The sequence below is a fragment of the Camelus ferus genome, chromosome 3 (genome assembly GCF_009834535.1).
Source record: "Camelus ferus isolate YT-003-E chromosome 3, BCGSAC_Cfer_1.0, whole genome shotgun sequence".
Classification (NCBI taxonomy): Eukaryota; Metazoa; Chordata; class Mammalia; order Artiodactyla; family Camelidae; genus Camelus; species Camelus ferus.
This window is the reverse complement of record NC_045698.1, coordinates 36,380,834-36,396,886: the sequence shown is the minus strand read 5'-3', so window position 1 is coordinate 36,396,886 and position 16,053 is coordinate 36,380,834. Positions and strand designations below refer to the sequence as shown.

General features: G+C 40.8%; 1 protein-coding gene across 7 annotated transcripts in view; it reads left to right on the top strand.

The window, feature by feature from the left end:
• ANKRD55 (ankyrin repeat domain 55) overlaps positions 1-10,104 on the top strand; it is a 661,295-nt gene extending 651,191 nt beyond the window's left edge. For all 7 annotated transcript variants that reach the window (XM_032472436.1, XM_032472450.1, XM_032472447.1 and 4 more), the window contains 3 exons: positions 216-874; positions 7,520-7,612; positions 9,525-10,104. In XM_032472436.1, coding sequence (XP_032328327.1) covers positions 216-874; positions 7,520-7,612; positions 9,525-9,646 — 874 coding nt within the window. In that variant the 3' untranslated portion in view covers positions 9,647-10,104. The remainder of the gene's footprint in view (positions 1-215; positions 875-7,519; positions 7,613-9,524) is intronic.
• Positions 10,105-16,053: the final 5,949 nt, after the last annotated feature.

The window sequence follows — 16,053 nt, the reverse complement described above, 5'->3', positions numbered from 1 at the left end:
TGTTCTAACTGGGCAGAGAACGAACCAGGGCAAGGAAGGAGGTGGCAAAGGGTGTTCTTGCACATCACCTTTGACTTGAGAGGCTTTGGGGTGTCTGAATGATCTCGGACAACCTGCCCAAGCAGATGAAATAGTGGGAGGTATTTTCTTTGGTTGTAGTGTTGTCTCTACTTCCTATCCTCACATATCATCCTTATTATTTTGTATTCCCACAGAACAGAGCCTACTCGACCCCTTCCTTCCCAGAACAGTAGACCCCAGAGGAAGGAGGGACGATTCAGCATGCTCAATCATATCTTCTGCAAGAACAAAAAAGAAGAGCAGAGAGCCTATCAGAAGGATCACAGCAGGGACTGGCACATGGGGGAGCACACCTCGGAAGTCGATGACATCATCACCACCTTTGACAGCATCCTGGATACCAACTGTCAGGAACAGCCTGGTGATCAGGTGGCTATGGTGGACTTTAAGAAGAGGGCCTCAGAGAATTCAAAATATCACTTGCCAGAAAAGAAGCCCTTGGCCCATAAAGGTCTTCCACCAATCAGAACGCAGAGCCTCCCACCCATCACCCTGGGCCATAACTTCCTGACAGCCTCCCAGGGGGCCACTTCCCATGCTGGCCTGAGCTCTGGTTCTCATCACACAGCCCAGCGATCTCAGAAAAGTCGAAGTGAGCAGGATTTATTGAATAACAGAACTGGCTGCCAGGCATTGCTGGATAACCCTTGGAAAGGGGATTCTAACCAGGTGTTCTATAAAGCGTGGACTGTGTCTGCTTCTGATAAGCTGTTAGACAGGTTGCTCACCAGCAAATCTCACCAGGAGGTGTCAGGACCACCACATCTTCCTCATCTACATAATCCTTCATCAGGTAATGTCCTTGTTTCCTTCTTCCTCATTCCTGGCAGCCTCTATACAAAAACTGTGTCATGCAGTTCTGGCTTAGGAACTGGAGTGATAGCAGTACCCTAGAGGACAGGACCAGAAGGAAATGGGTGATTAGGCCACCTTTTTCCCTCGAGTCCTCTGGGTTCAGGATTTCCAAGCTATAGAAACATTCTGCTTTTCCACCCTGAGAGCAATCATCAAGCAAAAGTATGTGCCTTCTAATCTCATCACAGCAAATGTGTGTGGTGACCAGTCTATTAGACCAGGAATATTACTATTTACACCAGCAAGGATTCTTACCCAGGGGTATATGGCAATATCACCTAAGAGAAGTTGATTTGTTTGTGTGATTATTTTTAAATCGGGTGTTCATTCCTCACCCTAGACCTACTGAACCAAAATCTTGGTAAGGAAGGAGGGGAAATGACAAAGCCTTCTATGTATACGTGCAGAAAGAGAACCCACTCACACATGTATGGTTCAAGTCTCCACACATACCAGAGGGTTACATGGCAGTTCTCCTTGCTACCTCTTCCCCAGCTACCCAGTGCCCTTCATCCAAAGCTACTAATATTGTTAATTTTTAATTTATCCTTCCAGAGATGTTCTATACAGGTATATATTTATACACATTTAATATGTATACATACTGTCAGGCTGCACCTTGCAGGCCTACAAGGCCTGTACTCACCCAGCTTCAAGACCAAAGAAAGAGCCTGGAGTCAGTGACAGAGACATCAGTGGTTTAATGGGTAGGGGGATCTTACACGTCTGAAGCAAGGTCCTGGAGCGACACCCCACCGTGTGCCACAGCCTTTGCTCCCAGGGGAGGGGTGCTTAGCAGTTATAGGGGGAATTACATCAGGTTGGCTCATTAGTTACCAGGGCAACCAGCACAGGGGCATGCCCCTCACTACCCCTTTGATAAAAACAGTCACTAGCTGGGGCCTGGGGCAGGTATATAGGAAGGTCTGTCACGTGAGTCGGGTGTGGGTGAAGCAGGCACTAGTTGAGCGGGGAATGCACAGAGACCAAGAGAACACCACCTTGAACCGCCTGACCATACACGTATGTCTACACATTTTAAATAAATGTATCACACTAAAGTATCTATATTTTTATATACATACAAGCAATATATATGTGTCTATTCTCCCCCCAAAAAATTATCACCCTAAAAGTTTCATTTATATTTTTTTAATGATCCACAGGTGATTGTGATGCCCACCAGAGACTAAGAACTATTGTTCTAAAACCAAGGCTGCAACACAGCTTCCAAAATCAGTTCATTACCACAGTATCTTATTTTTCTAAGTGAATTAATGACTAATATTTTAAAATCATGAAGCTTCACATAAAAATTTTAAATTATAGCTTTTGTTGGGAAATTGAAAAACTTGGCAACATTGAACCCAAATAGCAATTGGCAGTAATTGGCTAGTTCTGAGTAACCACTGCCCCCATGGACACCACTTGGGCATCACTGCCCCCAGTTCAACCCAATCCACACCACTCTCTAGTATCTCTCCATGGAGTGTCAATTGTTCATCAACACATTTCTCTTGTTGTTTTTCTAATAGTAGGGTTAAGGGGAGAAATTATATATTTCTTGAACCCACAGTTCTGTCAAAAGTAGAATAAAGGGAATGTTAAATAATTAGCTGTGCCTGTATCAAAGCTTTTTTTTTTTTTCAACCAACATTTTTGAGTGCTGATAATAACTAGAAGCCATTCTAGGTAACTGAGTCATAAGATAAATCTTCCAAGAAACTTCAGCCTATAAATGAGCTTTAAGGAATATGGATTTGCTAAAATAATTGTGCAACTCACTTTAAATTGACTTTCTTCTCATATTTAGATACAAGATCATAGGCATATTAAATGGAAAGGACCTTATTCATTCATTCTTTAAATGACTGTTGAGTATCTATCATCCCAGTTTATCAAGAGGCAGCGTATTCAGTAGTTAAGAGAGGGATTCTGAAGCCACACTACGTGGGTTCAAATTCTAGCTCTCTCATTTACTTGTTGTTGCTGAATCTCTCTTAGCTTTTGTTTCCTCATGTGAAAAATGGGAAGAAATTTAGAACTGTGGGTTGCTGTTAAGATTAAGCAAGTTGATACATGTAGTTAGAACTGTGATTTAAACGTAGTACTATACACACACATTTGTGGTTTTTCTTTTTAAACTGTGTGCCAGGCCCTATGCTAAGCACTGTGCCTTAGAGACAAGCTAGAAATGACCTTTGTTTAAAAGGTGATGAAATTTGCTCTCCGATCTAGTCTTTTCCCTCCAGCTCTCCTTTTATCTCGGGAAGCTACACTTCTCAGGCTCCCTTGCAGCTGCTTCCAGGTACTTGTGGCCAAGTGCCAGGAGGCACTGACAGAAGGGTAAGAGCAGGAGAAAAAGGGAAACCAGTTTAGTGCTACATAACATCCCTCTGCTTCCAACTCTTCCCACTCCTTCCACACAGCCCCTCACTCTAGCTCCCACTAGCTTCTGGGCCTTGGTCATACCACTCTTCCCCCTTATCCCTTCAGCCTAGAGGTGGTTGAATCTTCCTGCTATGGCTAATCTCTGGATTGTCCTTCTGCCCTGTCCTCTGGCTTCTCAGATTTTCTGTCACCAGTATAACCAACTTTCTATATAAAATTTCCTGTTTCAAAGACCTAGGGAGGTCTCTATTTTCCTAAATAATCCCTGACTGATAAGGGAAGACATCTCTCTGGGCCACAGTTTTCCTACCCTCTGGATAGAGTCTGGGAACATTTTGTTTCATGAGGTCCTTTCCACATAAAATTCACATGGCCTAGAAAAGTTAAAACAATTTGCTCAAAGTCTTACAACTAATTAGTGACATATTCAGAACTTGGACCCAGAACCCTAAATAGGAAGTTATCACCATGGCAGTGTATTTCTTTCTTTAAATTTCAAAGTCCAGTTAGTATGCTTACCAAATTATCTACAATGTGATTTTCTTAGAAATTACATTGTCCTCCCCAAAATAAAAAGATTTCCCTGCCTTATGGATTTTATTTTTGTGGACATTTTTAGCCCAATTTGAGATGTTGTTTTTAGAACTACTGAGGCTTCCAGACTACATTTGGGAGGGTTCACTTAAGTGGTTTAAGTTGTTAGTCTAGGCAGGTTGAAACTCAGCAGACTTCTGCACTGAGCTCCCAAACTTGATGTGAAAACCTAATGTGGTAAAGCAATTGAATGCTATAAATCATACCACTGCACCCTGGCTTGAACTTGGATCATCCCTTTACTTTGGATTTTCTCTTTTCCTGTCCTGGGTTTAGTAGAAATAATATGGGCTAGAGGTGCTACCGTTTGAATTCCTGGCAGCCAATATCCCGTGCTTACATCAGCAACCCTGAACATTTAGCTGTAATGATTATTACTTAACATTTATTGAGACCTGTCAGTGGGCTAGATGGAGAGAGCTGGGGGACGAGGCACTTAACCTAATGAGGGAATTTGGAGTACATCAGCTTAATTAGTTGCGAGCAGCTCTCAGAGAAAATGGAACAGAAAGCTCTGCGGTGTTTGCTACCAGCCTGGTTATTTACACGCCATCATAAGGAACATAAGAGAGTGCTTGCTTCCTTTCTCCCTCAAGAGAAAACTTCCTTCTTGAGAATTTTCTAGACTGCCCCAGCAACAGTGAGCTCTCTTCCTTATGTAGATCTGGTGCTGTGACCTCCTCCCCCCACTTCCCCCAAACCCCCCCCTTCCCCGGTTAAACCCATCTGAGACTTTGCATCTTTCCAGGACAAAGGCCAGATTCTTTAGCTGGCAAACAGAGTCCTCCCACATGGCCTGGCCTCACCCATTCTCAGCTTCTGCACCTCCAGTCTCAAATTCTTTCCCCTCACCCACTTGAACAGTTCCCTGAATCTCTCTCAGTTCCCTGACAACCCCATACCTTTTCACTCTATGACTTCTTTGCCCACATCATTTTTAACTTCCATCTGCTGTGTGCTTCACAGATTCCTACAATCTTTTAAGAACCAGCTCAAAACTCACCTGCTCTGTGGAAGTCACCTTGCCTGCTGTAGGAGGTGTGGCCCATTTTTACTATTTATCATAAAATAGCTCCACCTTTTCTAGCCTCCTCTGGGGCAGACAGTGAACTTACGTACGCACTAACCTTTCAAAAACACTGCAGGAGAGAAGTTTTTAATCCCCATTTTAGAAATGAAGAAGTTAAGGAGTAGAGTGATTAGCCCACCTGCCTAAGGCCACAGAGCTACCTTGGAAGTGGCCGTGTAGACATTCAAACAAGGTCTGTGGGATTCAAGACACCATGACCTCTCTGGATCCTCCTTTCCTCTGCAATACCCTCACAGCACTACTTGTGGGCTTCGACTTTACCTGCCTCCTCCAATACACATCCGTCACTCACCCTGAGCATCTTGCCTTCTCTACCCCTTGTACTCTAGGCTCTAGAATACACCGAGTTTGCGATAGTTAAGTGCTAAATTTATTTATTTGTTATGATTATTATTGGTCCTTCATCCTTTTCTGGTTCCTTCACTTAAATGTGAAAACCTTACCCATCTTTTCTGAGCCAGCGGTCCTCATCCCTGTGCTCACAGGCTGGACATTCCCTGAAGATGCCTACAGCACAGATATGAGAATTCTGGGCTTTGCACCCTCCACCCTGCTCTTCAAAACTAAGCAAAATGCTAGTATGGGATGAAGTTTAACTCTGTTCCCACGTCCTCCTAAATCACTGCTGAAGTCCCTCTCTGACACTTCTCCTATCCTTTTGATATTGCTTTGGCCCCTAAGGAAGAGGCACGATAGTGTGGATTTTAGGGCCAGGCAGACTTAGGTTGGAGCCCAGGCTTTGTCACCTCCCATCATGTGACCTTGAGCACATTTTAGAACTTCTCCCAGCCACACCTCCCTCATTTGTAAAATGAGGATGATAATAGTATCTGTCTCATAAGGGAAGGTGATTGTAGGATTAAATGAGATTACCCCTACAGCATTTAGACCTGTCCCTGCCAATAGTAAATTCAATATGGATTATCCATAATTGTCACTATCTCATTTTTCAGTTTTGCAAATTTCTGCTCAAGTGTTCATGAATAAATAAGATAGAAGCTGATACGGATTTTACTGTAATTCTACTCAGGAATATTTTCTTTTTAAATAATGGCTTGTGAACTTATTTGACCTTCAGAGTTCAAAGGAGTAAAAATATAATGGCAGAATGTCTACCAAAGAGACTGGAAGTCTTGCTTAATCTTCATCAAATGACACTGCTGAGATGACTGCCCCTATAAATCTACCATTGGACTCACCTACACAGGTGGAAGGTGGATCTTCTTGGCTAATGCTTTTTCCCCCTATTCTAAGGACAGCTTTGCCCAAATGAAAGCCTTAAACCCTATAAGTATTTCTGTAGTGATTCTGGCTCCTACTAAACTACTAAGCAAAAGGGCAAATGAATACATGCTCCACTGTGCAGGAGACCTTGTTAAACACTCCACAGAATAAGACTGTAATAACTGCCAGTGTTTACTGAGTGTTTACTCTGTAAGCTAAATGCTTTACATTTGTTCTCCTATTTAATTTTTATGACAACTGGAAAAGACAGACAATTATTTTCACCATTTTTACTTACATATGAAGAAATAGAAGTTTAGAGGGAGAACATCATTTGCCCAAGGTGGAAATTAAGTCTAATGCTATCTGATCCCGGAGCCCAAACTCCTATTTGTTACACTATTCAATCAACTTGTTAAATGGATTTGAATACCTTTTGCGTATCCCTTGAATTTTCAGATATTTGGTCATGTGCTAATAAATGTTTAACAGCTGGCTCTTCAGGAGAAGAATTAGTGCTTGCTGATTTCTCTGATGGAAATACTTCTACCACTACCGATGTCACGCCACCAGTGTGATGTCAACCAGCTCACATAATCCCTGAAAATTTAACAATCGGCAATTTAACAATGGGAGCTGGTAGGCAAGGCTCTAGCACAGCACTGCTGGTCACATAAGTTAGAACATCCAGATCTCCTAAGTGCTTTCACACAGCTCCCAACAATCAGGTCAGGTCAGGGGTTCTCCATCCTAACTGCACATGACAGTCACCTGGGTGCCGACAGAAATCTGGCACCCTGTCCCAGCTACAGAGGTTCTCATTCCATTGGTGTGGTATTTAGCCAGAGTAGCATTTTTTTTAACTCCTCAGATAATTTCTCTGTGCAGCCAGGATTGCGGAACATTGCTCCAAGAGGAATATATACTGCTTAGAACCCACTTACTCAACACAGAGCTGATAAATATATGATACATGAATTCCCTATTTAATTTTTTTCAAATATTTAAGTTTTAAAGAATGGTTGGCCAACTGTGCTTGTTTATAAAATTTTATTTAAATCAGTTCATTCAAGAAATGATTTCTGATACCTTTTCCTTTCATTTAAATAGTGACTGGCATGTAATCGAAACTCAAAGTATAATGTAACTATTATTGTTTTTGTTGTTGTTATCATCTTAAATTTTATGATCTCTACCAACTTTTGTGATTCTCTTGTATGTTGGATTTTATCATTTGCACTTGATTGAATCTCAGATGATTAATGCAAATATATTTGTCCCCAGGACAAAATTTTCAGCATCTCTCCCCAAACAGACCCAAAATTAGGGATCTTCCTTTCACTCGGAACAACCTAGCTCCCCTACCAGACCAAAAGTGTAAGTATTTTGAATTTTCCTCAGCTTTCTCTGCAAATGTTAACACTGCTAACACGTCTAGACAGGACTAAATGTTATTTCAGTTTACTTTCATTTTTCAAGGGAACATCAGGTGCCAAAACTTGTAAATTACAGGAAAATAGAATAGAGACAGTCTTTAAAGCTTCATCCAACTTGGTAATGCTTGTTTAAAAAAAAAAAATACTTCCACCCTTGAGGAATTTTTGTGTTTGGACTGTAAAAACAATAATGGAAGTTTATTTTGCTATGTATTATTTAACGTCTTGAAGAAGGTGCTTTAAAAATTCTTCTCTTGGGTCTGGCTTCCTGACATTGGTTCCCTTACTCTATTGGACAGATAAAAATGTGTGTTACTTCTGTACCCCCAGGTTATGCATTCCTAAGCAGAAAGTAATAATCAAGTGGATGCTATTCATCAGTTTTACTTTGGGCATTATTTTGTAGTATTTTATACAAAACTTCTCATACTATAAGCTGTTAATATATTCTGTTCACCCTGTGATAAAGTTTATGTGTGATTAAGTGTTATCTGGAGTGCTTGTTATGAAGTAGATTCCCGGGCCCCACACTCAGAAATTCTGAGTTTGTATAGCCTTATATCTGTACTCTGAGGCAGTGTAGGTGAGAAAACTGAGTTCAGAGAGGTTACCTGACTTGCCCATTGTTACTTAGGTAGTAAATAGCAAAGCCAGGAGAAAAACTATGGGATACTGAGTCAGCTGCCTCATGAAATAAGTGATGCTCACTGGATTCTAATTTCTTTCCTTTTCTTCCTAGTCCAACCCACTTGTTTATAACATATGTGTGAGCACACGCCCTCGACATCCTCTAAATTGCAGAGGTTAGATGACTTAGAAGCTGCCTGAACTATTCAACACAAGTTCCTTAACCTTTCTGTGCTTCAGTTTCTTCACTTACCTTATAAGAGTAGTGCAACCTGATAAGACTGTTGGGAGGATTAGATGAGACAATATGTGTAAAACACTTGGCAACTGTTTGCACAGAGTAAATATCCAACATGGCTTTTCTGCCCTAGGCTATATAGTTTGGATGGGATCAATCAAGAGTTCTAGAACTCTTTAGGTAAAAACAATGAACCTTGAGGTCTTAGTGTAACCCTGTCTTTCTTCAGATAAAGAAAGAGAGAGGTGGAGAGATAGGTCCAGAGTTAGTAGAAACCAAGATCTCTTCCTTGACAGATCATTTCCTTTGTGCAAAGTGAGAGTTTTGAATGGTGTGAATTTAATCATTGAATGAAATTCAAGTCTGACTTTGTCTTTAGGCAGAAAAGTGGTCACAAAGACATCTAATTAAGGAAAGAATCACTCAGCCTTGAATCCTGACATGGCTTGGAGAAGCCAAAGAGAGGGGATTTTCTTTGGCAGAGCCCAGAGGCTTTGCTTTTCACAATTAAATTTAAGGAGACAAGGGAAGTTAAACTGTAGCTCTATGAAAAAGAAATGGAAAGGTACAGTGCTTTTCCTAAAAGAACTGAGAACCTTTTGAGGTTTGCATAAAAGCAGTGTACAAACATCTTGGGACTTATTTAGAGCCTTGTGCTGACTTGGCATCAACAGCTACTCCACCCAGGGAAGAGAGAGCTCTGCCAGGCACACACAGCCCGAACATGTTTTGATCAAACCTAGCCCCACCTTGTATTTGTGCATATTTGACATCCCTGACTACATGTGATAACCCTAGATACACAGAGAGATAGAGAGTTAGAGAGATAGATAAATACAGCTTTCTCCTGCAGTCTAGCTTTCCCTAAGACAAGCTTCTTAGAAGGGCCTCCAACTCCATAAGAAATAACACAGTTCTATGATCATTCCTTGTGAGACTCTGAGAGAAGCAAACCTTTAAAGTCTCTCATTCTGTTCTTTCCTCTCAGTTCTATCTGGAGAACCTCTATGGACAAACCGAGTGCTGCCTGCTATCCCAAGCCAGCGGGGACACAGCCCATCAGCTGAAGAGAGTGAAAACTCTGCCAATCCCACCAATGATGGAAATTAACCGTGGGTCACTGACTATAAAGATATAGGTTATATGTATTTTCAGCTGTCAAAGGATGAGATTACTCGAGTTTGTAAGAACAAAGACTAATTTAGTAAATTGCATTCTATAAGCCATTCATGGTTTTATAACTCCCAGTTCTTTATTCCAAATAAGTGCTTAGAATCTTTGTGCGTACAAGTATGTGAGTCTCCGTGGCCTCTACATGCCAAAATAAAAAGCCCCAACACGTTACCAGCAGGGAGCCCTAGCTGTGTTTGCTTTGCTTTGTGGAATGTCTTGTTGACTTCTGTTTAATGATTTTATGTTTTTAAAAAATGTATGCTTTGCTGAATAAAAAACAAAGGGCATTCCATATGTGTTCTTTACATTTATTACAATTCTACCTTGGAATAACAAAACTTAATGAAAATTAAAGTCAGTGTTTATGGCTTTTATATGTACAATCTTCTGCAAAATATTTTCTAGCAATGTCAGCTCCTGGCTAGAGCCCAAATCACTTAACAGTGTTTATGTATCTTCTTTGTTATTTGATTATTTCCACCTATTGTCATTTTCAGATATGATCGATTGTTCCAATACTGAGAAGATCATGTGAGTTGGAAAGGTCTACATCCTGGCCTAACAGAATGAAATAGACATTTCTCATACGTTCCTCAAATACTCTACATATTTAATCATTCTTTTTTTTTTCTGTTTCAAAATAACGGTCTCTGCCTACTCAAGACATTCTCATACTTATGACTTAGCAAAGTTTAAAAGACTACTCCTAACTGCAGATCTCCTTACTAAGAAGTTTATGTATTGTTTGGATTGATTTAAAGTTCAGGGTTTAGCCAAATAAGACCATAATCACTCGATGTTATTTCCAAGCCTGCATGTTATTCTGGAAATATCTCAAGTACAACATTTACCATTTTATGATAGCATTATTTATTTAGCAGGGTCAGACTGTGCCATTAACTAAATAGAAGCTCCTCTGAGAACAAATCAGTTACTTGGCTTTGCACATCTAGAAATATGTGCAGTACCTGGAACATGCCTAGGCATTCAATCATTTAGTTTTTCTAGGAAAGAAGGAAGGGAAGTCGGGAGATAGAGAAGGAGTTGGCAAGGTAGAGCGATGTAAGAATTGATAATGAAAGAAGTTATTGGTCTTCGGTCTCATTTTGATAATGATAGTTAACTGAACCAGGGATTATAAAAGAGAAAGCTTATGGATCAACCTCTGAAGCTAGACAGTAGCCAGAGGAAGGGCAAACCCTGGTACAAATGGAAGAGCGCTCAGGACATAGGTTCAGAAGGGTTTTCTTTTTTGTTTTTTGGTGGGCTGTTTTTGACTTTGCAGAATCATTCTTTGTAAGTATCAGTTAGGTTGTTCAGTTGTGTCACCTAGCTACTTCGGAATCCATTTCCTTCCTCAGGTAGATATCTGGCCCTTACTGCCTAGATTAGCCAGGATAGGTTAGCCTCTGCTTTAGTAATAAACAACTCACATTGGCTCTCATTGGCTAATACAATCTTTTTCTCACTCATAATACATGGCCCATTTCCAGCTGGCAGAGTTGTCTGGAATAGATTCCATTTCAACCTGTTCTTCCTTGGTGACCAAAAGAGAGAAGATCAGAGGTGAGTCTCATCACTTCCTCTCACATTTTATTTGCCAAATTAAGTCATATGGATGTGTCTAACTTTACAGAGGGTAGAGAAATTCAGTCCTTCCATTTGTGTCAAGAAGGAGGAGAACCAGAATAAATCATCCAGAAGATTACCACACTAACTAAAGCTTGGGCCCTAAGAGATCACCTAGTGGATAGCTAAGAGGTCAAAGCAATAAAACAAAACAAAATACCTCTCTTTACAGCTGTGGAAAACTCACCATCCCTCAACACTTGAACTTACATATTCAGACAGAGGATCTTCTAATGTTGGCCCTTTCCATCCAAGTTGATTTAAGAATCTTGTTAACTATGAAGTAATGTGCTGCCCACTACCACCTCTTTAAATAGAGCAGCTATCATTTTGCCTCTAGGTAAAATTGCCTGTTTAGGGTAGATTCATTCTTAGCCAATATTTTACTGACCAAGTCAGATAGAGGTATTCACCAATTTGTGCTCAGCTTTAAAAAATTTTCAAGCAACTTTTTCTTCTAAAATGATTTTATATTGTTCTTTCACCACTTACAGTTTCCTTCATTGCTAAGGACATATTTATTTACACACTTAAAAATTATAATTTTGCATATATTATTTCATTTGGATCCTTACATCAACCTACATCCCCCAAGTACAAACAAGGAATCCAACACAGAGAATTTGCCCAAAGTCACACAGCTAACATAGGTATACCTTGGTGATACTGCAGATTCAGTTCCAGATCACCTCAATAAAATGAATATTGCTCTTATTTTTCCTAGTCTGAGGACCACAAGCAATTGGAAGGTGATTTACCATTCACCGTTAATAAAATTTTTACTGAGAATTTAATAATTAGCAAGTTATTTAACTATTTTTCACATGTTAATGTGATAGCTATCTTTGTCCTTCTGGTGACAGCTGTGCTAGTATAACATGCTGACTGGAAACTTCAGCTTTTAATACAACTTATTCATTGACTTTTCAGATTTGGCCCCTGAAGATGTCCTGGAATTGTTCAGCTGCCCAAAAGACCAAGATTGGACTAAAACAGAGATCAGAATGGGGAAGTATTTGCTTTGAAGAACAATCATTTTGATAGAAACCTACAGTTTGTTGATAGTCTTCACGTCCATGACATATTAATATTTCTGTGTCAATGTCTATGAAATATGTGGTTCTGATAGAGTGCCTTGATTTTAAAATTTTTCCCTTAAAGGCAACAAGAGAGTCTAGCTACTGCATGTGAGAGCTGCTATCATGTTCCTTTAAGTTTGTTTTTGGCTGGAGTGTTATATTTCATGCTAAGGTCAAATGTGTTCCTTCTTAATTAACCCGTTTAAGCCTATGGTAGATTGCAAAGTGTTGTTTTCAAAAGACCACCTTTAAAATACCAGGATGCACTTAGAGACACGTATCAGTACACGTCAAAGAGTGGAGGCGAAAACAAAATCAATGGTTGTTTGTCTTACTGGGAGGCATTGTATTTCTAATCAGTCACTTGGTGAGGTTTTCTAAAATCATATTGTATGTCAAGATGTGACCTAATAGAGTTGGAAGGGATGATAAGCTGGAGTCACAGAGACCTATTTTTATTGGCTTAATTCTAGGAAGATGAGAGCGTTGGCGTTAAGTGTTTACTGGAAGAAATTAAAGTTGTGTTAAACAAGGTGCTTACTGAAGGGAACTAAGAAAAATGAGGGGGAAAAAACCTAACTTCCAAGAACTCTAATTGGTTTAGCACAAATTACTGGGCTAGTGGGCTCTTTCGACAAATATTAACAGTAGCTCCACTTTACCTGTATCACATACAGGCTGAATAAATAAATTCAGAAAGGAGGCTCTGCCAGAGGTCTACCTATGACCTTTCTGGAACAGGAATACAATTGTTGGGGAATTACGCATGTGGACTAGGGACTAGAGAGACTTCATTGCTAAGCCCTGATCTGCCATTTGTATTGTATTGAGCCAAACACTAACCGTATTTGAAAGTATAACTTATTCAATCTGCTGAGCTGGATGACAAGAGCAGAGTTTCTGAAAGTATGTGAGAGCAGCAATAAACAGAAGGTGAAGCCAACCAGCATTATAGTTTACAGTAGGAGGGTACTGGAGTTTTCTCAGATCGATATGACCAAGCCAAGCAAGACTATGATTTCAGGAAAAGCTAAAAACCAAGGCAGTGTTCTCATGTGTCTAAGTAGTTCATGCTAAGTTATCTATCCCAGTGTTCTCTGAACAAGTGACTAGGTGGGCGGGGAAAGCAAGGGGGTGGGTGGGTGGGATATAATACAAAGGAAAAATGAGTTGAAAAGATTTAAGGGATCTCCCCTGCCTTGAATTTCTAGTCCCTGATAGCTCCATAGTAGGGAGTTTAGTGAGAACCACTTTCCCTTTGCCACATCCTATCTTACTCAATGGATGAAGATGCAAACTTCCATAAAGCCCTTTGTGTGATTCTAATAAAGGCTTATAAAGTAAATAAGATTTTGCTTCCATGAATGTGCTGGAACCAGCTCTTATCAGCTTGCAAGGGGTGATTGTTAAATCTAGTATTCAGAAATTTTGTGAACTGGTTTTTCAGCCGTTGGTGGCTTGAAATTGGCCATAGAGGGAACAGTTATACCAGGGAAACTGACAAACACTACAAGTCAGGACTTTTATTTGAGTTCTAGTGACCAGCACACCGCTGGGTATAACACTTGGGGGGAAATCTTTCAGAATTAAGAGCACTTAAAACTTTTTTTTCTGCAAATTGCTTTATTGTTTCCATTTGGTCCACAGCTTTGGAGAGAGCTCCAGGGTGATTTAAAAGCTGCCTACTGGCTGCAGGAGCCCTTACACCAGAGGGATGACGGAGGGAACCCTCAGGAGGAAGGGGCTCTGGAGGCTCCTAGGTGTGTTTAAAGGTGATCCTTTCAAAGAGACACTCCCTCAGCCCAACTTGGGAGCCGGCCTGCTTGCAAGGTGAGTCAGGTGGTCACCCATCTTCTTGATGAGTTTCCCCTCCTCATCTAGAAAATGACTCTCCAGGAAGTCAGAGAGCTGGGGGCAGACGCCGGGCATGCAGATCCAAAAGGACCTGGTTCAGGTTCCTCTCCAGGACCATGGTGGCTTCCAAGGCATCCACGGTTTTAGCCCACTCATCTTAGGACGGCTTCATCCTGTAAGAGGGCACAGCTGCAGGGTTTCACATCTTCAAGAGACATTCAGGGCTCTCAAGCTTCTCCTTAGCCAACTCACTGAAGAAGTGCTGTGCCCTCCAGAGCCACATTGCCACAGTCAAAATAGAAGTCCAGAGAGAGAGAGGTACGTGCTGGAGGCCCACAGATGCAGGTTGAATAGATGGTGGACGGCAGCCTCCACCTCGGAGGAATAACTCTAACAAATCTGGGAGCTCATTGTTGATGAGCAATAAGGAGCTAAGCTCAAAAAACAGTGTTGGTTGACCTCAGAGGGCTGAGAAGATGGTTCTGAAATTTGCCCCTGGAAAAAAGGTTGGAGGGTGGTCGGAGGCTGAAAGAAGGGGTGCCCCGACCTTGTTCCACTTGAACACTATTGAAGTAGGAGACAGATTGCAGGAACTCGGGGCACACTGCAATAATGTTTTGTAAAAGACATCTCTTTGCTAACACTGTTGCTGGGGAACAGGATTCATGCCTGCCTCAAGAGCAGTCATGACATGTCCAGGTTTTATGGTATTAAACTGTCACATTTCATGGGATGTAATTAAATCCATGAGTTAATGAAGCCCATGTCATCTATGCATGTGTGACTCAACACTGCATTCAGAATGGGATTCCCTCCAGAGCTCATCTTGAGCCAAATCACACCTGAATGAGTATTCTCAGATGAACAGTTTGTCCCTGTTACCTTGTGAGCCTATTAACAGCTCACAGCTCAATTTAGTCAGTTTTTCTGACCAGGTAGCCTGATCTTAATGTAGGTAGCATTCTCTGTGACTTCATGTCTGATCTTGTTACTGGCCCCACACCCAGTAACACTCAGGAAATGCATGTGTTCCCCCTTAACTGCCCTCCTGGCTGAGAAATAAGCACCAACCTATGGTAAAGGATGAAAGTCAAGCAGGAAATGGAAGTGACAGAGCCTTTCCTGAGGCTAGCTCTCTCAGAATCAAGGGGATAAACAAGGTTGTATTTATATTTGTGAGCCACGCAAAATATAGATCTTTTCTGCAAGAATGGATGGGTTTGAATTACTTGGCTAGTTGCATAACCAGTTACGATTGGTTGGTAAGGAGAAAGGTTGATTTAAAGCATGTGGCCCAAGAACTCAAGACATCATTCAGAGAGGCAGGAAGGCCTCTTAGGCATTCAGTTCTAATGTCAAGATCCGGACATTATCTCCCTTTCTGGCACCTATTCCCTGTCCTGGCCTTAGCTTGCTCTGGATCAGCAGCAAGTGATTGAAATGCATTTATGCAGTCATTCTTTCAGCATTCATTGACTGTTTCCCCTGGGCTAGATGCTTGCTGCAGGAAAAAGAAGATACATAGTATAAAGGATACAGCAAGTGTATATGAGGTTAAGTGATGATAAGGATTTTCCTATATTTATTAGAGAAAAAAATTATTTAAGCTACATACTCTCTGTTTTGATTCTTTATAATTTTTTTTTGTGATTTGAAGCCAATAAATTATCTTTTAATAAAACCAAATTTCAAGTATCAAAACTATTTCTCTTTTGTTCCTCCGAATTTACAGTCCCAGAGTTAGAGTCTCAGAGCATAAAAACAAGACTCTAGACATGAACA